This window comes from Chenopodium album, chromosome 7 (assembly GCF_948465745.1).
Source record: "Chenopodium album chromosome 7, dcCheAlbu1.1, whole genome shotgun sequence".
NCBI lineage: Eukaryota > Viridiplantae > Streptophyta > Magnoliopsida > Caryophyllales > Amaranthaceae > Chenopodium > Chenopodium album.
Window position 1 is genome coordinate 66,997,228 of NC_137840.1, and position 24,757 is coordinate 67,021,984.

At 34.4% G+C, this 24,757-nt stretch overlaps 2 protein-coding genes across 2 annotated transcripts; both read right to left on the bottom strand.

Annotated features, from left to right (window-relative positions):
• Nucleotides 1-989: 989 nt before the first annotated feature.
• Nucleotides 990-5,382, bottom strand: LOC145639236 (uncharacterized). The gene is made up of 2 exons (XM_081690416.1): nucleotides 4,262-5,382; nucleotides 990-1,476 (listed from the first exon to the last, which is right to left on the bottom strand). Exons 1-2 carry the CDS (start codon nucleotides 4,997-4,999, stop codon nucleotides 1,345-1,347), a joined length of 870 nt encoding a protein of 289 aa, XP_081546542.1. The 5' UTR covers nucleotides 5,000-5,382; the 3' UTR covers nucleotides 990-1,344.
• An 8,656-nt stretch (nucleotides 5,383-14,038) lies between these two features.
• On the bottom strand, nucleotides 14,039-23,307 carry LOC145639237 (histidine--tRNA ligase, cytoplasmic-like). Its single transcript, XM_081690417.1, has 7 exons — nucleotides 21,848-23,307; nucleotides 18,888-19,067; nucleotides 18,127-18,384; nucleotides 17,785-17,919; nucleotides 15,844-16,125; nucleotides 15,307-15,447; nucleotides 14,039-14,542 (listed from the first exon to the last, which is right to left on the bottom strand). The coding sequence occupies exons 1-7, from the start codon at nucleotides 23,192-23,194 to the stop codon at nucleotides 14,216-14,218; spliced, it is 2,670 nt and encodes an 889-aa protein (XP_081546543.1). The 5' UTR covers nucleotides 23,195-23,307; the 3' UTR covers nucleotides 14,039-14,215.
• Between the last annotated feature and the right edge of the window lie 1,450 nt (nucleotides 23,308-24,757).

Below are 24,757 nucleotides of genomic sequence, written 5' to 3' on the forward strand. Positions count from 1 at the left end.
TATGTACACAAAGGTACTAGAAACCTTCATCTTGTACCTGGGTATATTTAAAATTAGGTGTACTCAAGAGATATTTTCCTCATCTACCCAGTTAATGCTCATTTGAAGCAAATAAGGCCAATAAGCCAAATATTTCTTTATACAAAACACTCTAAATATACTATCTCTATTCCTAAATATTTTAGTGTTCAACCCGGTTTGTCCTTTGGGTTAATTCGGATTCGAGGACCAGTTCTACATGATTAAGTTCTAGTCCTCCCTTTATTTCTAAATTAAGGGCACTGCTTTTACTTTTCTACCATTCATATACAACGTTGACTTGATTTTTTTATTAAAAAAATCATATACACATGTAATTAAGTATATAATGTTGGATTGGTCAAGTTGCATATTTTTATAATACTGCAAACTTATAAAAATTTCAACTGATATTAAGATATAGATAATCAAAGTTATGGATTCAAATTGAGCAGCAGAAATACTTGGGGACAAGATAATTTATACGTATGGGGATACATAATATCTGACGATTATTCTGACCTAGAGTCTCAACGCTAATTCTGCAATATCAGAGCTTTTAGGACTGGGATGTGTGGCAAGCTTTGAAACCAATTCAAGACACTGGGAATGATGGTTTTTCATTAAAACAACCTTCACTGCCTATGAATTTCAGATTTTGTATACAGCACTACAAACAATATGTTCATTTTATTATTTAGATAGAAACCACAAGACTCCTTTAACAATTACAGACTATGTTATATGGACTCGGGTACCCATGTCCGACAAGAATATGTGTACAAAGCGTCCGACTCGGCTATCTTGTGAAAAAAAATCCATGATTTTGAACCAAAAGTGAAGTGCCCAAGTGTCATATGTCTGAGTGTCGAGGGTCTAACATGGGTACTTGAGGTGAAATGAAGAGTCTATGTAACAAAGATTACACAGTAACACAACATTTACTACAAACTAAAAGAAACACCAATCTATACACAAGATAAACCTCCTAAATTGATATAATGGATAGCACCATCAGAGCTGAAGAATTATATCTTCCAGTAACTCCAGTAGATTTACAAAACATGAAAAACATTTTTTGGTACAATGACGAATATCCATATGCCAGTTCGACACCCTTAGCAAAGTCGAATCTAAAATCTACAACCCACTGCTAGAGAAGTTTGACACAAATCTTTTTGTCCAAAAAAAAAAGAAAAAAAAATAGAGAGGAAAACACACGACTAAAATATTAAGTACACATCAAGGCAAAATACTAGTAAACATGCAATCCTTCAGACCTCAAAGCAAAACAACGGCTGTCCTTTCATCAGAATTGTGTGGGGCCTATCTCATGCTCACAACTGGCCATGGAGCCAATCCAGGTGCTGGCAATGAAGGCCGTATAATTGGTACACGCTTCACCACTGAAAATGCTTCATTAAGCCGTGCAGCTCGACTCATGAACTGAGATACCTTCTGCAAGACATCAAAAGCACTAACAGCAGAGTTAGAGAGATGCTCACTATAAAATATGCTAACTAACGAAGAAATTAATGAGGTAATAAATATTGAAGCATAAGCAGTTAAAAATAAGAATTGCAGATGATGTTATATCCTTCCTCTGCTTTTCTCCAAAGTGAACTTCACAGCTCAATATCCATATCTAGTTGAAAATTTTCCAATCAATGAATAAAAAATTAGGTGCCCAGGACAAGCTCAAGTGTTGCACATATACAAGATAAAATAAATCTATTCAGTCATGAGTGTAGTTGATCACACAGTTATAATAAATTGACATCCAGCTTCTACCAGACCAAAGCTTCAGGCCTGCAGTGATATAAGGATATCACTCTTGACTTTTATCTTGAACGAAAGACAAGATTTTCAAAAAATGTATTTCCCAGAACAAAAATAAATATTTCTCAAATATTTTTTATGGGATTATAAAAGGGCCAATTGACTTCTAAATCTGATTACTTTGACTTTAAGGACATTGAGAGCATATGATAGAGAAACAGTTCAAAATTATTTCTGTCAAATAACATTGTACATTTTAAGACAGAGGAAGTAATGTTCAGCTTTATTCAGTTAAACCTACAGCCAAGAAGGCTATACTACCTCACTATTACATTGAGGAGGTCAACCTAAAGACCTTAACTAACAAGAAAAGGTGTAGTGTGTAAGCATCTGATAGGTTTTTTAGGGAATATTTATTTACAACTGACTTTACCTTACCCTTGCTAGTAGTTGCTACAAGGAATAGCATTATTTCACACTAAATGTGTCAACTTTCTCCTTCCCTTAGATCAGATCCCCAAAAACATATAAGACACCAAAAGTAAGGATAAGAAGCGACAGTGTCAACACCTCATCATCACAAGCTAACAGAACGAAATGTACATCACTCACAACTTTTACAGAATCCAGGGTCACAAAGCAAAGTGGAAGATGTAAATATGTCAACAAAGCAAAATTAATAACCAAGGTTAAGAGAGATCAACATACAACCAAAGCATGAAAAAGAACCCATGCTTTAAATCTATGAAGACTGGCAATGCCCATGAAAACAGCTAAGATGGAATTTTTAAGTTCACTTTACATCAGTAAAAAATTCTTAGCCTAAAGCAATTCATTGGGTTGATCAACTGTGAAGTTTACTCAGCCTGGACAACAAAATAGGCAGGCTATGGTAATGTGTGCAAATCACCAAGCCACCGAGGTACAAAAGCTTAAAAACACCACAAAAGCTCCTATTTAATATCAGATTAGTCCAACCACCACCCCCCCCCCCCCCCTCTTCTCCCCCAACACACACACACACAAAGTCACATTCTCAAAGGCTTGAACTGTTGGCCTGTTCCTGTGAAAGAAAAAATAAAGCAAAAGAAAACAGAGACAAATTTTGGATAATAGAACCCTAAAGTGATTGAGAATATGATTTCCTCCCAATATACATAATTGGGATATATTGAAAGGAGTTGCACTGACTTTCCAGTAAAGGACATGTATCTCCAGTAAAATTGTTCACACTGTCCCCAGAGGGCTAACACTTACCTGCTTCCATTACAAGAACTGATTTAAATTACAGTGAGAAGGAAGAATTTCACTAATTAACTATCAGACAAGGGTGGAATTTTCCCCCTGGTTCCAACAAACCCGGGCAGCATTTTAGTCATTTTGACCATTCCTAACCCCCTCAATCCCCCAATATGCCATAACTTCACAATGAAACTACCAACCATGGTTTCCATATCACATATAATTAACATACAGCAAGTTATTGGGCTACTCAAGGCACGCTCCAGCAAAGAAAATAGTAGCACAATTGGGCGAATTGCCATCAAACAGAAATATATATATATATATATATATATATATATATATATATATATATATATATATATATATATATATATATATATATATATATATATATATATATATATATATTTAACTTGCAGTTAACCTTCTAGCTTTTCTATTCATTAAAAAAGGATATATATATATATATATATATATGAGTATGTTATAATACAGTAAATGATAACACTAAACTATTGAGAGATTTTTCAGTAAAAAATATGAATAAAAACAAAACCAATGTCCACTACTTTATTAGACTTATCATTCTTTCATGTGCTAGTGGTTGACTGATGCCAAAAACACGTTTATTAATTGAGTGACTGATGACCAAATTTATGCATGATTCTCTCCCTAATAAGCAGACACTACAGCACTAATACAAAGACAGAATAGTCTAATATGCCGTCCATTCAAATTAGATTTATGGAAATACATTTCAGATACTAAATCACAGCATTTCAATTCAACACTCAATTAATTTATCACCGAGATTGATTAATATTTTGGGTAAATCTAACACCACTCCGGGTTTTCCTTATCAGCTGTTTTGGAATTAAAATACCCTTATACCCAAGATTAGTCAAGAGTCATCCACTCCAAAAACAATTAAATATATATGTATAATGTATTGCCATACAAAAAAAAAAAACAGCTTCTAACGCATGATTTACCAACACAGAACACACTAGTTTGTCACTTAGTTCCCTACCTTAAAAATGATCCTAAGATTATAAGTCTAAAACAAAAAATAATCTGGATTCTAGAATCATTATTATAATCACAAGGCAAGAGACAAACAACATAAAACATTAGTAAATCATAATGATAACAGTACAAGTACAAGATAAGTAATTAACAAGAGTAAATGATAAAAATGCAAAGGGAGTAAAACATAGACCTTGTCATCAACAATGACCTTAAGCTGCAACCCCTGTGTCTTGCGCTTCATCTTATACAGATACCGGCGTCGTAAAATCACGAAACCCATGATCGCAGCAGCAGCCATTGACAAGGACCAAACAGGACTAACCCTCAACACACAATACCTCAAAACTTCCAAAGGCACCTTCCACCACACTACCTTCTTCTCCTCATTCGACTCTGAAATCGTCTCGCTTATTCCTCTTCCTTCTCCTCCTTCTTCAGCAGTCACCGAGCTTCCAATCGAATTCGAATTTAACTGCTCAACTACTTCTTCAGATTCTCCTCCTTCAACCTGATCAACAACATCAGAATCATGAAATTCCCCAGAAACTTCCATGTTATCCCCATTTACAGCAGAATCAAAAGCACAATCAGAGTGAGTGTCAATCAAAAGCAGCAAATTTCGAGAATCAGAAGGATCACTGGAATCAGAATTACGACTACTACTGCTACTGATTCTCTCTCCTCTTACGGCTATACTGCTACCGCTTGGATCAATCCAACTAGGGTTATCCGACGATTCTTCATCTTCTTCTTCAACCCCAGCAAACTTCTGATGCGAATCAAGCGAAAAGTAATCAGAACGAATAACACCCACTTCATCAGATGAACAGGAAGAAGCATAAATTCTGGGTTGTTGTTCATCTTTAATTTCAGTTTTTTCTACTTCAGGAGAATCATGAAGCAACACCTCCCAATCCCAATCATCCATTTCCCAGAAAAATTCAACAGAACCCCTAAATTTTAGGCAAAAAATAGAAGAATTTGGGGAAGACGAAGAAGATAATATCAATCAAATCAAAAAAAGTAAAGAGTAGAAAAATAGGGGGTTAGATTCTAGAAGTGGGTAACCCATGAATGGAAAGAAGGTACCAGATTCTTTCTCACTTCAAAATTCTTTGCGATTATTTTAATTGATTTGTTTTTGGATTTTTTGAGTGGAATTTAGCAGGAGAAGTACTATGATGTGGGAAATTAATTTTGAATCAGAAAATCAGAAGACTAAATGAGGGTTTATCAAAATAAAAATGAAATGATGATGATGAATTTGAGAGGTAAGGTACGTGTACATTGGAGAGTATCTTGATTTTGTGTCTCCTTATCCATCATTATTTTTTATCCCGTATATATACCACCTCCGTAACTGTTTTTTTATTCGTATTTTATACCTAACGAAAAATATAGCCCTGTTTTTAAAGTAATTGCTTCATTTATTAATGCATGGAGTTTCAAGAGAAATTAAATAAAGTAATAAAATATGGAGGTAGTGTGATGAGTGAAAAAATAAAAAAAATTGTAAAAAAAAACAAAAGTAGTTGAGAGAATGAGAGGAGAGATAATATGATATAAACAAAAGTAGTATGATTTATCTTAGAATTAGTTATATACACCGGGGTTTACGGTATGCTCGAAGGTATATAATAGGCTTTCGATTTATATTGAGTCCATTAGTTAAGAAAAATGAATTAAATCAGTTAATAAAATACGAGTATGGTTTATGAGTTCACTAGTTGAAAAAAATGAATTAAATATTGTAAAATCTTTCCAAATAAGGAAATTGAGCAAATATTAAAAAACAGCCGGATTTAAAAAGTGGGCAAGTATTTGAAAACGGAGCAATTAATTATATATTTTCAATTGTCTAATTTTTTAAAAAATAATTTTTTGCTTATCAATAATTAAATATATAGAAATTATAGAATAGACGCGGTGCAGAATAACCATCTAGAGTATAATTTGAAATGTAATTATGTAAACGAAATGTGATCATATCATTTGAAAAGTGATTATATCCCGAAACTACCGAAACTAATTAAGTAAATTTATCATTTAAAAAGTGAATTTATCATTAAAAAGGTATCAAACCGTATTTATATCATTCGAAAGATAAATATATGATCAAAAGATAATTATATCATATGACTAAATTTTTATTTCTATAAAGATAATTATATCATCTAAAAAAAGTGATTATATCATCCAAAATGTGATTACATTATTTGAGTGTGTCAAATATTGGGTTTACAATAATTTATTAAAGACAGGGTCAAATTTTGGATAATATAATCATTTTTAGGAAATAAATTATCTTATTATGAGTCAAATTTTGAATGAAAAAACATATTTTAAACCATTTCTTATAATACAATTATATTTTGAATGAAATTAATAATTACTGTTTGATACTTTTTTTAAAATGATAAATTTACTATTAAAATAATACATTTAAATAATCAATTTCTAGATGATATAATCATTTTTCAAATTATATAATTACATTTTGTATGATATAATCACATTTCATATGATATACTTCTTCTAATTTTTTAGTTGATACTTTTCTATTATCACTCTTGTCAACGCATGTTTTTAACGATTAACATATCTAATTATCAACATTATAAAATTATAAAAAGTAGATATTAATAAAATAAACATTGTAACGATTCAAATAAGATCCAGCACGACCATGCATTTTCCCAGTCTCCCTCTTCAAGTAGCCTTGTCAGTAGCAAAGACATAATCTATAAACCACAAAAGCAAGTCAAAGCGTGTTGTGTGAATAGTGTAAAAGTCAAACGGTGTCTACTAAATTGTTGGGCGCACAATAAATTAATGTACACTGGATCTATTCTATACTTAACCAAAAATATAAGAGTTTCTTTATACTACTTTGTGATCACCACAGTCTAAAATTATATCAATTCAATATAATCCAATTGGGGGAAGGCCGAAGAACTAAGTAGAAGTAGAAAAACTGAAAAGGGTGTGAAAGTTAGTAGATTAATGAAGCATGTTAGTTACTCTGTATGACAATGAGTTGAAAATTTTGATATGAAAGCCAAGAACCTGCGAATTTTTTTTATCAAACTTCTTACACTTCCTCCCTATTAAAGAGAATGCCACATCCACTAAAACTTCACTTGTAGCAAATTATTGACAATCAAACTCACACACAAAAACATGAACAAACTTACATTTTCCAATCCTCCCATTCGAGATTGGACCTTCCAACTATCTGCATTCTGTCAGCCTTGTTTAGCTAGTGCACAAAGAACAATCACCTCATTAGGGCTGAAGGCTGATGCCTTAAAGCCGGGAGGAGAGAGAGAGAGCGGTCAAGTTAGGAGGTAAATTTATGGGTCAAACAAGTTAGCATGACCTTTCTAAGCATAGTCTCATACTGCTTCTTTAGTGGTATGTTCATTCTTCCCATCCATCATCCCAAGATTCCCAACCCACCTTCTGTATTAAGACAGCATTCCTAGAGTGGGCAAGCAAATATTGCAATCTGCACTACTCGCAATGTACAAGTACCAAAGTACGGATTAAATGAGAAGAACTAAATACACTAAATAAACATTGTTTCAGTTATATGACACATTGACAAGGCACCTTAAAAAAAAACCCCAAGGCTAAACCCTGGATACAGATCAACCTAACTATATCATATTGAGTGATCATTAACAGCAAAACGTTAGCAAAATTGAACTAGTAAGAAGAAAGAGAAGCAACCATACCCATAAGTCACCATAGAACCCTCTATTTAATTTATCTCTGTACAACAATGATGAACAGTGAAATCGGAGGGTTAACTTGATAAACCTGTTTGTTTCCTTTTGTCAAACATGTTTTTACACTCAAATCCCTATAACAAAGGATGCCACACCCACTCCTTTAAACTTCAAAGGCAGCAAATTTTACAGAAAAGGTTTAACCACTCCTTATAACTTCATCAAGCTCCCACACCAAAAACAAATACAATTACAAATTTCTTCTCAGCCTTATTTCACTTAAAGTAATAAAACACATGCATATTAAGCTTGTGCACGAAGGAGCCTAAACTAATCAAGCAGCCGATTCCTTAGAAAATCTAGCCAGAAAGAACAAAGCTTAATTTTGGAAAGTAGAATTTTAAACCACCCACCCCACACCAAAGACCTTACCCCAAGATGTAGACTTATGTATCTCATAATTCTGTAGCTGATAACTTTCCTAACTCTATAGTTAGGAATTTTAGTATGCCCTAACATTTCTCCTTTTCCACTTCATAATAAAATCAATGATACTACCCCTATTACCCAAAACTCGACATCATAAACTAAAATAAAAGAAAAACTAGGCCTAAATTAAGCTAGCGAGAAAAGCTACTTTATTTATCAAGCTAATTCTTGAGCTCAGGGGCAAAATGCTTGCATTATACCGCGATTGGCAAAGCCTAAGGATGAGGGTGAGGGTAATGTCCAAAAGCTAACAAGTAGAGATGACATTTATCATTTGTAATTACGACTCCAGCAAAAACCTCTCCAAGTCTAACCAGTAACTTCAGTATCTACAACAGTGAGCAACAATCAGAAAAACGGAATAAATCAAATGACATTCAATCACTTCTAGCAGATAACTCGATTGAGGGACGACAAATATGAAAGGATGCAATGCTAAGGCCTCACTCAATATTGTATCTAAACAAAAACAATGAAGGAAATCAGAATTCCAAACAACAATGCACTGCAAACTAAGTTATAGTACTTTGTATTAAAAATTATAACTGGAAACCACAATTAAAACTCCTAACTTTGAATTAATTTTGGTTATCACCATAGCCAATACAAAATAAAAGCATGCCATTAAACAGAAAAATGCAGTATCATTATCTTGCCTATTTCATCTTGGCTTCAGTAAACAAAACATGGCGATTAACACGAGGATCGAATTTACGGAACTCAAGCTTCTCTGGAACCTTCTTAGGGTTCTTCTTTGTCACATAGAAGAATCCAGTACCAGCCGACGAGACAAGCCTGATAAATATTGCACCACCCTTAGCCTTTCCCATTTTTCAAATTAACACACACAATAGGCCAATTACACCTACAAATTGAGAATTTTAAGTATCAATTTTTGGCACTCCATATATAAATACAACAATAACTGTATGTTCGTGAATAAAAAATAATAACCATCAATTAGGCAATAAAAATAAAAAGAACTTGTTTAATCATCAAATGAAGACATTAAACATTTGAGCAAGAATCAAAATCGATCTGAATAACTTGTAAAATTTGCAAATTAATTAATCAAATTCGAATGAAGATTGAGAGAGAAAAATGAAAGAAGACAAACCCTAGCAATTGAGGAAAGAGGAAATTCAACGATTGAGTAGCTTAAGAACTTGTAATGAATAGGTAAAGTTGAATGGAGGTTGAAGCTTCAGGTATCAATGGCGGGAGGCGGTGGAGGAGAGAAGTAGGAGTGAAATGGTGGGTCAACTAATGGGCTACAGATTGAATTTTCTTATTGAATCATATTGCATTTACTATAAAAGGTATGAAAATTTGGCCCAAATAACTTCATGCTAAAAGAAGTCTAAAATTTCTACATTTCACAAAGAATTCCCAAAGAACGCGTAATGGGTTATTGGGTTGACAGCCTCTCCTATTACTACAAATAATCCTACAACTATCATAACTAACCCCATTTATCCATCATCATCGCTTGGGCGCTTATGTGACTCTTGTATTCTCAAATCAAACATCCTTGTGAAGTTGTGATAATAAGAAAGAAACAAATGAATACATAAAAATATCTCAATCAAAGAGCAAAGTAACAATAATGCTAGAAGTAAGCATAACTAGTGGTGTGGTAGAGATAAGGCAAGAAAACCACAATGCAAAGCAGGGCAGCCGGCAGCCACGAGTATGTATTCCGGAGGGTTATTGGTATAATATCTGGTATCCGAAGACTAATATTAAGGTGTTGTTTAAATACCCCAATAAAGAATGACTTTGTCAAAGGCATACAAAATATACCTATTCAATTAGAGACCTGAAAATGATGCTTATTCAATATGGCTTTCACATACCATATTCTTCCAACTCAATGTTCTCTTTATTACATGAGCCACTGAGAGATTGTTATACACACCCGGATGCATGGTGCACTTAATCATCCAATGAAGAGCAAAAACTAACCTTGGGTTAGTTGGGTGCACTATTCATCCAGTGTATACAAAAAAATTTCAGAAGACCTATTGTTCTTAAATAGTGTATGTGCAGTCTGATTTCAGAGTAGTTAAAATGCAACAATAATCAATTGAATCATGCAATTAGGCACAACAACCAAAACCCTTCAAATCAAAATCAAAGTGTGCACAGAAACCTAACAAATCAATTGATTCAATAATAAATTCAGTAAATCAGAAATAAAATCGATAAAATTAGAAAAGGAAAGAGAAATCTTACAAGCCGCTTCAATGGAGGCGAGAAAGCTCACCAACCGCTACAATGGAGGAGAGAAAACTCACAAGCCACTTCAATGGAGAATCCAGAGACCAGAGTACACCTTCAATGGAGGAGAGAGAAAATTGGGAAAGTAAAAGTAAATGAAGTCATTCAAGTTGGGAAGGGAAAGTAAAGGCCCAAATCCAATTTCAAATTGCTCTTTAGATTCAAACAATTGATTTGGCCCAAATTTCATTGAAATGAAATATGGAGTATCTATGATTGAAAGTTTTATAACCTTAATCTTTCATTGAGTTTTGAAAATAGAAGTTTTATAACCTTAATCTTTCATTGAGTTTTGAAAATAGAAGTTTTATAACCTTAATCTTTCATCGACTCTTGAAACTAGGGATAACAATTCAATCACAACCTGATTTAATCCAAAGAAAAAAGTTCGATACAAGTCGGTTAATAGTCCAAATCTGAATCTAAATATGTAGTAGATTAGAATTCGGATAGAAAGTGAATCAGACTTGAACCTTCCGTAAAGTTTGGCTCTGGATCCAAATCCGACCAATATAGTGGAAGAAATGAAATTTATTAGAGAAAGTACAAGTATTGGTTAGCACAAACGAGATGGATTTAAATAAGATATCCAAATAAAAAAGACTAGAATCGGATGCTAAAAGTCGGATTGGATTCAGATCAAGCGATTCTGGTACAAGTCCTTGATTTGATCATTAAGCGGATTGGATTTGGATTTAGCCTCATTTGAACTGAATTCGATAGATTATATTCAATTAACGGATTATTAAAAAAGAAAAATTTTCAATGGTAAGATTGGTAGCCTTCTATATTTTATTACTCTGTATTTGCAATTGTAGCCATTTTTTTTTTTTAACATCAATAGTAGCCCTTTGTTTTTATAAGGACCACTATAAAATTTTCATACATAACTTTTTTCTTATTCGTTTATTTTTATTCATTTATTCTATTTCAGATATTCCACCACTTTACCAATTATTTTAATAAGTTTAAATATCTTTTCTAAAATCCAGTGGAAGTCTAGTCAAAGTCTCCAAAGGTGCTCAAGAAATATTGAAGGCCATCAAACATAGAAATCTCTATGTATTACAAGGATCTTCAATTATGGCTTCATCATACTCAATCCCGACTCGGCAACAACGCCCTCATTATAAGGTCCAATTAAGTCACTTTCTTATTATGAACCTAATAAGTTTCAATCGGGTTTAGCATGTGACATATTCACTTAATGTTGATCGGGTAACATATGACGAGCGCACATAAAATTTGGTCCAAGGTGGAGATTGTTGGGTATGACCCAAATTTTATAAGCCCATTATTTTGGTGGAGTATTGTGCATATTCTAGAGGCTTCCGGAATCTCTAGAATAATATCCTACTTGAATGCTTTAGAGCATTATTAACTTGGAAGCTATTAGCTAGAATATAATACATGGTTCGTGAATTCCATAGAACATCATGGATACAAGAATGATGGAGGAATTTCTAGAATATTCCGGCCATTTCTTCCAAGCTCTATCCACACCTATAAATATAGGTCATGGCCATTCAAACATTGAAAAACAACCCAACACAAAAAGCCATACCAAATATAAGTCTTCCTACATACTACACCTCTTTGTACTATTTACTTTCTTTACAAATCCACAATTCCTACTTTGTAATACTCCTTAAAGAGTAATATAATAAACTCTTAAAGGGATATGTATTCTCCTATTTTCAAATAGTGGAATAAAAGAGCTCGTCGTTACATAAAATCGTGTGTTCATTTATATTAATTAGACTAAATCTTAGAAATTATTGAATATCATGATATATCAACCCAATATGATTCAATGACTGCGGTGGACTTTCGGTGTTGATCATTGAATATAACATGTAAAGACCTGGAGATATGCAAATTCGACAATCGATGCTGACACTTGATAACAGAATATGATATAGCATGAGTAATATCGTCTAAAATATCAAGTCTTTCCTCTGAATCAATAGCGGGAAGGCTGGAAACTATGTGAACCCGACGAACGGTACCAACCCCACCGTCTCATTGTATGATTTGACAATCTTTGACGAAGGGTTGATAATAATGTGGAGTGCTGAAATTTCATATTACGGACCATATTGAGGAAATAGGCGCGGGAATATTTTGTGTCACGCTTTGGCTTTCGGCTTTATTCAAGGAATTGATTTTTCTAGTTAAATGGCAGTAACGTAGTAGGGGTAGTTAGGGCATCGATACTTATAAGAAGGAGTATGTGATACTCATTATATCCTACTGCTATTAGGATTAAACGTTAGGTTTTAATTTGAAGTGTTTATCTAATACAACACTTTGTAAGTATATAAACAATTCTTTTAATCAGCAACGAACCAATTCAATTAAATCCTAAATTTCATGCTTATATACACATAAATCTGCCCATTATATAACTAATGCTACCTCCAACTACTTTATTACAAATCAATTTAATTCTATTTTAAGTAACTAGTACTACCACATCTGACAAAAATTTCATGCTTCTTCCTGCCATGTATTCCCGAATTGAGAAATTGAAACTCAGAATTATGAGCTTTTCACATCTCCTCATCTCTATCCCTTATTAAGTGTCCTGTATCCAAGGGTATGTCCTCTCCTCTGCCAAATACTAGACTATTTCTCCACCTCCAAATCCAACATAAAGTTGTTGTAAAACAAGTAGGCCATTTCTCTGAGTATATTAGACCATCTGCGTCAAGGTTTCTGATCAGCCATTGAGTAACATTTCCATTGAAAAAGGAGGAATACCGAGCTTTGCCACCAACACTTTGCCAGATATTTCTTGACATTGGACAGTCGCGCAATAAATGACACAAGGCCTCATTCAGCATCATTATTGCAGCGTGTACAACAAAGATCATCAACAAGGCTTCTTTTGAAACGATTTGCATTATGTAGCAGCCTATCATGAAAGCACAACCAGAGGAAGGTGTGAACCCTCTGCTTTACAGGGGCACTCCAAGAAAGGCTCCACTTTGAGCTTTTAGGCACTTCATCATTTTCTTTCATTTTAATGAAAATTTGCCATCAATTTGAATCCCAAACACTTATATCAAAGGTGGCTTATTAACCATCTTACCCCATCATTATCAAGAGTGTTATAAACATTATAAAAAATTGTACATAAGTGTAAATCACATGATTTAATTATTAAAAAAAAAAACATTCAATAATATCGATTTCATATTTCGAAATCCTTACAAAAATTGTCCCAATTGCACGAATATAAAAGTAGCAACTCGGAGCAACACCCGAGCTACTCACTAGTTTAACATTTAAAATGCAACTCGTTTTTAGGCCGAGCGATGCCCCAAGTTACGCCATTAATTTCATGAGTGAAATCCTTGTTTATATTTAATTTTAATGAAATGACATATAATATGGTAATAGCTTAATGACAAATGCTATACTTACAAAACTTTAGGTCGTGGGTGAATCTTATACAAACCATATTTTAAGCACGCAAATGAACAAATTGAAGAAATCAAGAAAGTTCCAAGATTCGTACAAAATGTAAGTTTACATGTCTATGATTCACATTAATCATCGACGTATGAATAATTAGTAATCCCAAAATTCTTTGATAAAATGGACCACAATTTCTACTGAACTATGCTGCTCCTGATGTTTCAAGATGAGGTCTCTAATCGTTTCTGAAGCACCTCAACCATTTTATCCCCAGGAATTTCTTCCTCAGTCTTGGCCTTCACATCCCTCAATTTCACAATTCCTTCTTTCAGATCACGCACTCCAACCATAACGGCAAAGGGAATCCCTGATGATTCTGCACGCTCAAAGATTTTGAAAACCTTTTTGACAGTTACATATTCTGCTTTTATTTTCGCTAACCACAGTTCATTAACCAATTCAACAGCTAAAATCAAGTCATCTTCAACACTTTTGCCAGGTCGTGACACTACACCCACTAAAACTTGGGTTTCATTAGCGCGTACTACCTGCCACATGCAGTACATCAAATCCGGAAACAGTTAGTATTCAAAATTGTTTTACCAAAATTTATTACATGAATGCACATTCAACAATACAATCAAAGCAACAATATATACCAACATATTCCCAGCAAAAGCACAAGAGTCAAAAGACCAAAAATACACTACATCTACCCCAATGCTCTTCCCATCTTCTTCATCCACGGAAGGAAACCCTAGCAAAAGAGCTTATATCTGAAGGTTTTTACTAAAGGACAATCTAAACAATATCAAATGGCCAGGAGGCATTCTGGTTCAACTATGCAGTACGCCACTACATCAACACTTTCTTCTTCTTCTTCTTCTTCTTTTTTTTTTTTTTTTTTTTTTTGGGGGGGGGGGGGGGGGGCAAATTACATCAACACTACTGCATAGTGGGAAAGATAAAACTCAGTTACAAACAAATTATTAAATTTAACATAACCATTGCTACGTGGAATATGGATACTATACGTCCATACCAAAGCCTCCGAGGAAAGGGCTCTGTTACCAGAGCTGCTCGAAGCAAAAGGGCAAAAAAAGTAGAGTACTTTATTTCCATCCTCCCAACTCAACCTCCGTTCTCACCCCTAGGGGCTGGCCAAATATAAAAATATTGTAACAGAAGAATGCAAAGCAAAAGGATACATCAATTACCTACATATCATGAATGGCAGCGACAGTTTTACCATTCAGTTCAAAGAATAGCATGAATCAAACAAGTTGAATTCAAGGTATTAATTTCTAATTACCTGGTTTTGATCTTTCTGGTTTTGCTCCATGATTGCAAATACACGTTCTATTCCCAGACTACCACCAACTGAAGGAACCTGCTTTGAACCAAACATCCCAATAAGATTGTCGTAGCGTCCACCAGCAGCAATGGATCCAACCTGGCAGGACAAATGGGTGGTGACTCATATTGATCATTAATCAGGAATGTGGAATAACTTGCCAAATATATATAAAAAAGGATCAAAAACCATAAATTTGAATTACTCTGAAATATGTTATAAATTTTTACTCAATCACACCACAAATCCACGATACAGAGTATATATTTTTTTTGTGGGCTAGGGAGGCAGGTGGAAGCTATGTAGTGAGAAACAGCGGGTTACTGTTGCCAATTAGTTATAAACAGAGAAGGCCATAATGACAAAACAATAGGAAAGAAAGTAACTTTTATACTCATCACTATGTATTTCAAGTAAAGACAAATAGACAACACACACATATGCATGTAAAATATATAATGAGGCAGGGTTCACAAAATTGAGTAAAATTTTCACCTGTGTGGTTCCTTTAAAGACAGCTTCAAATATCACCCCAGTATAGTAATCAAGACCTCTTGCAAGACTTAAATCGAAAACGATTTTATCTACACACTTCGATTTTTCCAAAAGTTTGAATAACAGTTCCAATTCATCCAATGCAAGGGCTGCTCCTTCATGTTTCAGAAAATCGCTTCCTTCCTGTTTAAGCTTCAATAGTAGCTCCAGAGGAGATCCCTTTTCTTTCACAAAATTACCTATCATATCAGCTGTCTCTTCAAGTAAACCCTTTTCCTCAACCTGCATAAGTTAAAACAGTTCATCAACAACCAAAATATAGCGTCATATATATATATATAGTGTAATGGAACGGGTTAACGGGGTCAACGGCTCCAAGGACCCAAGTCAGCCACCACTTTTGGTGTATTCCAGGCGCGCAAAACAGGGACAGCAAAGGTCAATTGTGGAAGGAAACAATGAGCAACAGGACAAGGCTAATTAAAGGGAAGTGAAGGAAAGAAAACAAGCTCTCTTTAATCATTAGTATTATGGGTTTCCATTTTGGTTAATTAAAATCACATGTATTATCTAAGTCTTGAGTATAAGTATTGTGTTGTAGTATTAGCAGAGATCATCCAGAAAATTAGAGAAAACACATGAGAGACTTGTAGCCTAAAGCTACTGTGAGATTCATAACCTCAAGTTATGCTTATCCCCTTGTAATTCGATCATCAGTGAATCAATACTCAAGCATTCAACCTTAATCCTCTGTTTATTACAATTAATTATAATTACAGTAAATTAGTCCACAACATATAGATTTAGGGTCAAATGAGAAGGTTCTTATAATGAGAAGAATGAGAAGGAATCTCATCCGTTCAAATCAAATGATCTAATGGCTCTGATCACATGTCTCATTAATGGCAGAACCGTAAATAATAATAAAAATTCTTTTTCCCAATTTTCTTTCTTTCCCGCGTACTTCTCCCTCTCTTTCTTCCATATTCATCAATCTTCCCCATTTTTGTTCAAGAAAAATCCAATCTCTTTCCTCCGTGGTCATTTTTTCCCCACCTTTTTTCTCTCTCTATCTCTTCTTTCTTACTCCCATCTAAAATTCAATCCCTACCCTCAAACCTTTGAACTTCTGAGTAAATTATTATTTGATTAATGCAAGTATTGTTGAACAAAAAAAATAAATACAAGTTGGTAAACTCAGCCGAATTTATAAGCATGTGTTTGATTGACTGACTCAAATTAGCATGTTCCTGTTTACGAACCAAACATATCTCAATTGCATAATTTTAAAACTAAACATGCATTATTCTTGTAAAGATTGTGCATTTATATATTGAGTTAAATGTGCAAGCATTTTGTACTAAAGGGACATATCTTTTAAATTAAATGTGCATATTGTTCAATAATATACTTCGGACGAATCCATTCATGATCTAAACTAAGGTCAGTGAATCCTTATTATTAGGGTTGCAAGTACGTCTTTCATGACCATAATTTCTTTCTCAATCATCTCTAAATCAAAAGTTAGAACTCTAAATATGTTTTAATTAAGAAGAGAGTTAAAGAGAGTTCGTCTGTGATAAACAACAAGGAAATGAAAGTGAAAAATAAATGTGCATAATTTTTGAGTTAAACATGCATAATTTTAAAATTAAATGTGGATAATAATTGTACTAAATGTGCATTTGCACATGTGAAATGTGAATCGTTGGATTTATTTGTACGGTCAAGATTCCTTATCACCCTTCTCATTATATATATATATATATATAAAATTTTTTTTTGGAAACAAAGGAAAAGCAAATGCTAAGCCATAGGTAATATGCAACAATGTTTTTTTTTTCTTTTTTTTTTTTTTTAATAACAAATTGTAACGATGACTAAAGACTTTTCAAAACCCTCAGTAAAAGAGAGAGGTATAGAGAGAGGAACAAGTCTCACCATCTCCTTTTTCACTTGCTCAAATGACTGTTTGTCCATCTTGTCAATACTAGAGCAGATTGTTCTAAACTTTTCAGGAGGAACTCCACAAATATCTAACATTCCATCAAGCAACTTGCGATGATTCAACTTTACCTGGAGACATAGTTCAGTAGAGGACACCATTAAGAATCAAATATGTCAGATCAATATAAATTTATTTTTAGAGGTTAACTCAAATTTAACATCGTGTAAAAAAAAAAAGTCATTTAACAGAGATAAGTATGTTGGATTCATAGATCAAACACAAATGGTTCTGAACAACAGTGATAAACTATTGGAACCTACTTTAAATTTACATACCTCATACTCTCCAATGTTCAATTCGTCAAGAAGCTCAGTCAATATTTTAACCACCTCAAAATCAGGCCCCATCTTCTCAAACTGGCCAGCAATGTCAAAATCACATTGATAAAATTCACGATATCTTCCCTTAGATGGGTTGTCCCTTCTGTAAACTTTTGCTATTTGGTATCTTTTGAATGATGTAAGACTATTCATTGCCACATGTCGAGCGAACGGAACAGTCAAGTCATATCGCAAAGAACAGAGTTCCCCTCCCTGCATCAAATTTGGCACAATAATAACAATCAATCAAGCTAATTAAACCATAGATTATTTGCAATTAATAGACAAAGTATTGAAAATCAAAACAAATAAAACAAAAAACCACAAAAAAGAATTACATCTGCAGAGTTTTTAAATCAAAGATTTAACTTATGAGGACATACAAAACCTTTTTTAAAGTCATAGCTCATGTAAGAAACAAATGAGTAAGAGTGAGGATAAAATGCAAATGGGTAGAGGTCTGGGCTAAACAGAAAAGATTTTCTGATTTGAAAAGGGAAGATTAGCAATTTAGCATTAACATGAGTAGTCATTTTTCAACTACAAACAAAAGAAGTTGAAAAGGTTACGCGCCAATTAGGGTGATGATTATGGTTAAGCATTCCAGAAAATAAAATTTATGCAGTAGAAACTGGTCGTCAAAGAAAGTTATATACTCATTTTTCCATTCAAAGAAACATATATCCAGACAGAGAAGCAAATTATAGGTGCATTACCTGATCAGCCAAATCATAAATCAATTTCGAGTCCTCTCCATACTTTCCCATCAAAGTCTCTCTCAATTCAAAAACAGGAGTATCCAATGCCATAGCACCGTGCCTCTTGAAAACATCTGTTATTATTGAAAAAGCTTTTTCCCTCACAGTCATCTGTTCTTTAGCAAAATCGCGTGTACCCTGGTATAAATGGAAGAGCAAAAATTGGATTAAATATTACAAGGCTTTAGATGGCGCCCAAAATAGTACAAGAAGCAAAGAAACATGTCCACATGAGAAGGCATGACAAAAGAATATTTTTCAAAAATAGAACAAAATCAGGCATTATCAAGTAATATCATGAAATACCACAGAAGGCGGTCCTGCATGGACTTTGACAGTAAAGTCAAACCAAAGCCACAAGAAATTGCAAATTCATGCAAAAAAGCACTAAATAAGAAAAAGGACATGTGCTTTCAAAGTAAAAATATCATTAATCAACACCAGCGGCTAAGAGAGGAACCCAATATGAACTATAAACAAGTATCACCCCTCCCTCCCAGGCTCCCCTCATTTTCACCACGTGCCATCATAATTTTATTCTAATACATCGATAACTTCTCTCTTACATTATCCAGTAACATTAACTAAAAAAATAAAAAATCCAACTATGTTGTAGACTCCATTTCTCATGATCCAATGCAAAAAGTTGAATGATAAGAATTGAAAATTGTCATACCATACCATGACACACTTTTTTAGTCATGAGTGGGATGCACTTTCCAATAGACTATGGCTCAGGCTCAGACAACAATTCATGAATCATGATCAACTTGATCATGAATAAGGTTGCCCTAAAAAGGACCCCTCTTGTGAGTTCTGATGAAAAACAAGAATGAACTTCAGAATAAATCCATATTTCAAAAGAAACATGTTAACCTAATATCAGTTTTATATATATCAATATGTATACATGAATTCAGTTCTAGAAACTTGACCCTTACTTTGTTATAAAAATGGTACTTGACCACAAAATAATCACATCGTACTGTGACTTAAAAATGAAATATTTTAGTCCAACAATTGTCACATCTGATAGAACTGAATGATGAAAGGTATATTGCTTTCACATAAACAAAATCAAGATTGTTAAATATTAGCTAAATTGAATAGGCCTACCAAAAACTAATTGACTACCCTCATCTCCAAACATGATCTAACAAAGTAGCAATGTCCTTGAATTGAAGTAACTCTTTGACATGAGCTTCTGAGTTAACACTAGGAAACCAGTAGAACTCCCAACTATTTGTTTATTATCCACTCGTGGGTCATGACGTTGAATCTTTGAATGTCAAACATCAATAGCATAATTTATATACGACACAAATCACTCAATAACTCTAGTTTTTCTCAATATTCATTAACATTTTATTCATCATTAAGAACTTGCTAGCTAAAACTTTGGTATTCAAGAACTTGCTAGCTAAAACTTTGGTATTCAAAAATCTTATTTCATTGGTATTTGAAAGTGACAAAGTAGAAATTTAAAGTGACAGACAATGTACTGTGACAAATTTGGATAAGAGGGAGTCATACTAGTTAGTTTCTAAATTTTTTTTTTTTTTTTATAAAAAATTAAATTATTACAAAAAAAAAAAAAAAAAAAAAAAAGTTTACACAGCAGTTTAAGCCTTTAAGGGTGTCTTCATTGACAAATTCAATTTTTCCCTCAAAAGCGATGAGTAAAAGACAATAATACATTTTATACTACCAAAACAGGGGAATAACTCAATAGCTTACTCGCGTGACATAGATGTTTTTAGCTTCACTCCTCTCTCTACATGTGGGTCTATGATATTATACTAGAACATGAGTTTAAAATTTTATGTTAAAATTATCCATTTATCCTATAAAGGTTCCATAAAGGAAAAGGACAGTGCCACCTACCACCAGTCACCAAAACAGGGATGGACTATCAAATGATAACTACAGTCTTAGTTAAACAATGTATATAATCATCATCGAATTGTAATTACTAATTTACTCTTGTCCTTGGCAAAGGTCAGTGAAGATGGGTGTTCAGCCTAAAGCTATGGTACAATACTAACAGGACATTGTAAAAGTTTCAAATATTTGGTCAAGTACATGAAGCTCAATCAGTAGATAGTCCATGCCCAATGGACCAGAATAGATAATAAAAGTACGTATATTTTCACTAATTATTATTCGTATATCAACTGCATTTGTACCATTGCATGAAGAAGATAGTACAAGCTTATCAAAGAGGCATTATTCAGGAATGAGTTCCAAGACAGCTATAAGTCAAGAACAAGATGGAACATGTCATGAAATCTGTAAATTTTGTATATGAACGTAACAGCCAATTAGCTCCATGCTGCTAACTAGTTGAATAGTTCAATGAATCACACCTGTGCATTGCTTCAAACTTCTGCTTAACATATGTAAAAAGATGAACTATCAAAAAGAAACCGGGCAACTTTATCGATATGCATCAGCCTAATTACCCCAAGCCACCAATTTGCTGGACTTATGCCAGGCGTCATGAAAAGGACAAATTGGGAAATACCCTTTGATTATTTCAGCAATCTGTTGGGAAATGCCTACAGTGCCTTGTCAGATTTTGTTATGGAATGAGAATTGACGTAAGCAAATTGGTAGTATACAGAGCAGGGGTGAGAGAAAAAAGGCCTTGAGAGACTAGTTCATACAGCCAATTTCTGTGATTTTGGGGTGATCTAAATATCTAATAGCACCTTTGATATCATAACTTTTATAGTTCCTCTATTCGTTTAATCTCATTCGTTTTCATCATAATTCAGTCCTTAAATTTCATTCGATTAAATTGTAATTTTATTTGCTTAAAGCAGGAACAATGATATACAGAAATAAAAGGAAGTATGCAACAGACATCAACCGCATAAAAGATACTAAACAGAATCATAAGACCAACAAAACAATACCTTTGGGATCTTTGGGAGTCTTCTGCTTTCATTGCTTTCTACAATTTCTTTTATCTTCTCGATGAAATCACCGAAGGCAGGAACCTTGGGGTCCAATAATGAGCATAGATTATCAGCGAGTTTTTGCAAGTTGGCCTGAACTTCAGCTCCATCCTCCATAACATTCTGCAACCTGTCTCTAACAAGTTCCAGGACGACCAATGTCCCCTTCCCGAACACCTTTTTCTTTTTATCTTTCTTCTTATCTACTTTCGCATCTTCTCCATTTACAGCAGCAACTTCATTCTTGTAAAGCAAATCACTTCCCTCCAACGAAGCAATGGCAGTTATCATCTCCCAAGATACCGCGGTCATTACCAAGCCAAACAATTCATTGACATTGTGCACTAACTTCTCATAATCTTTCTCACAGGCTGCTTTCGAGGCTATCATATAAGCATCTCGCAAATTCTGTTTAGTAGGACACTTCTCATCAATTAGGCTTTTCAAACTTGACTGTAACCCATCACTAACAATGGAACTAGCACTCAAATCCACCCTACTCAAACTACTTTCCCCCAAATTCCTAAGCACGGATTCTAACGACATCAAGACCGATTCCCACGCCTCCCCTGTTCCACCTACATTACCCTTAGCTACCGAATTCAACTCGGCCCTAGCTATCGAGTGCACAGCCCTTGCAGAGGCCCTCAAACTCCCGTAAACCTTCGGAATACACGAAACCGCATCAATCTCAACCTTACCAGTCAATTTAGACCCATTAAGCATAACCTTAAGATCACTAGCAACACTAGCTTCATCTTTCACACATTTCCCATCTCCTGAATCAACCAAATTAAAAGCCGACACATTCGCTTTCGACGCCTCACACGACAAAGCCGCCACCATCTCCGATACAGGGGACAAACAAGAGGCCCCATAATCCAACAACGCACAGATACCATCTATCACAGATACAGATAAACAAGCATCTAACACACATTTCTCTTCTTCAGTAACATCAATTGACTCAAAAATCAAAGAATTAGATTCAGAATTTAGGGTTTTGCAAATCAAATTGGGGATTTCAATACGAATTGGGGAGCTAGATAGCAATAGCTTGGACAAAAGAACAGTAGCAGAAGCTCTGATTTCTTCAAAAGTTAAAAATTTGGGAAATTCGATTTGATACTTGATTGAAGGAGAAGCGGTATTATTCTTCGAAGAAGAAGATGATAATCTCTCGAAAATGGAGGAATCTATACGTACCTGAGAGAGCTTATTGGATATCAGAAAAACTGAGGAAGATGAGAGAGATGAAGCTTTTCCACCAAGTGTAATGGCCGCCATTTGAGGTTTGTCAGCCATTGATGTAGAGGAGAGAGAAAGTAAGGTTTTAGGGGTTTTCTACTGCGACGTCTGCGAGAGTGCGAGTAGTGAAACAAAGGAAGCGTCGGGGTAGTGGAAAGAAATCAAAGAATGTCGCAAAGGGCATCAAATTGGCAAATTTTATGAGTGGGCATTTGCTTTTGGAAATTTATTTGAACACCTGACAATAACTCGAAAATGATATTTAACCCCCATAAAAAAAAAATTAATTACACTATTAAATTTTTCGAAAATTTGATTTTACCACCACTTAACAGATTAAGACCATGAATCTGTTAAATGGGGTCTATACTGCCACGTGTCGGTTGTTTGGTCAAAAAAATAAAAAAAATTTAACACTACACAGCCACCCCATCGCCACCACCGCCTCCTTGTTCTCCGACCTCACCCACCAGAGCCTATGGCCACCCAACAACCACCACCACCACCCGCACCTCATCACCGAACCCCAAATCGCAACCCTCTTTCCCTTCCCCAAATCGCAACCCCCTTTCCCCAAAAAGACGACCCTGATTTCGGCCATGGCCGGTTTAGGCCACTAAGCCCCAAAACCGACCGATTTCGGCCATAATTAGCCGTTTTCGTGGCCATTTTCGCAGAAGTGTTAGAATTTAGGGTTTCGGCTACGGATACGGCATGAGAGGGAGATGGGCGTCGGTACGGTGGTCGGGGCTAGGGAGGAGGATGGGTTTCGGTGTCGGGGCTGAGGAGGAGAGTGGGTTTGGTGCCGACCGGTTGAAGCAACGCGAGTGGGGTGTGGATGTGGTGGTGGTGGTGGTTGTTGGGTGGTCGTAGGAGCGTAAGGTTTTACTTTTTTTTTTTTTTTGCCAAACAACAACAGACACGTGGCAATGTGGACCCCACTTAACGGATTCTTGGACGAAATTTGTTAAGTGGTGTTAAAATCAATTTTCTTAAAAAATGTTATGATGTTAAAATAAATTATTTTTTGGGGGTGTTAAAAACCAATTTCGGGTTATTGTCAGGTGTTAAAATCTAAAATTTCCTTTGCTTTTTGATGGACAAAATCTATTTGATAAACAAAATTTGGTTTATCTAAAGGTTTTATGTATGGGTAATTTTGTAATTTCATCTATAAAAGAAAGGAAAAATTGGTATTAATAATTCCAACTTTAGCCGAATTTCTTTGAATAATTCCAACTTTTGATTATTTTGGAATAATCCCAACTAATAATTCGAATTTTTGTTTTGTAATACGTAGTACATAATAGTCCCAAAAGGGTTCAACAAAAGCGACAAAAATAACACTTTGAATTATTTTAGGAAGATAGATGTATAAATTCGGGTTATTCCAAAAGAATCAAAAGTTAGGACTATTTAAAGAAAATCGGCCAAAGTTGGAATTATTAAAACCAATTTTTCCTAAATAAATTAACATTCTTAAAGCTTGTGGAACGCCGTTAATAGAGGATTTTGAATTCGAAAAGCTTCAATAGAAATTTCAGAAGCTTTCAATGGAGAAATTCATGTTCAAGGGCAACTTCTATTGAGGAACACGTCATCCCTACTCTTTGGGGTTGA

What these genes read in the sequence shown, in the direction of transcription:
- LOC145639237 (XM_081690417.1), bottom strand. Translation starts at nt 23,194, where the DNA reads ATGGCTGACAAACCTCAAATGGCGGCCATTACACTTGGTGGAAAAGCT. An exon ending in GACTCCCAAAGATCCCAAAG is followed by an intron (nt 19,068 to 21,847) that starts GTATTGTTTTGT and finishes CATTTATACCAG; the next exon opens with GGTACACGCGATTTTGCTAA. An exon ending in TCTTTAAAGGAACCACACAG is followed by an intron (nt 15,448 to 15,843) that starts GTGAAAATTTTA and finishes TTGTCCTGCCAG; the next exon opens with GTTGGATCCATTGCTGCTGG.
- LOC145639236 (XM_081690416.1), bottom strand. Translation starts at nt 4,999, where the DNA reads ATGGATGATTGGGATTGGGAGGTGTTGCTTCATGATTCTCCTGAAGTA. An exon ending in AGGTCATTGTTGATGACAAG is followed by an intron (nt 1,477 to 4,261) that starts GTCTATGTTTTA and finishes GATGTCTTGCAG; the next exon opens with AAGGTATCTCAGTTCATGAG.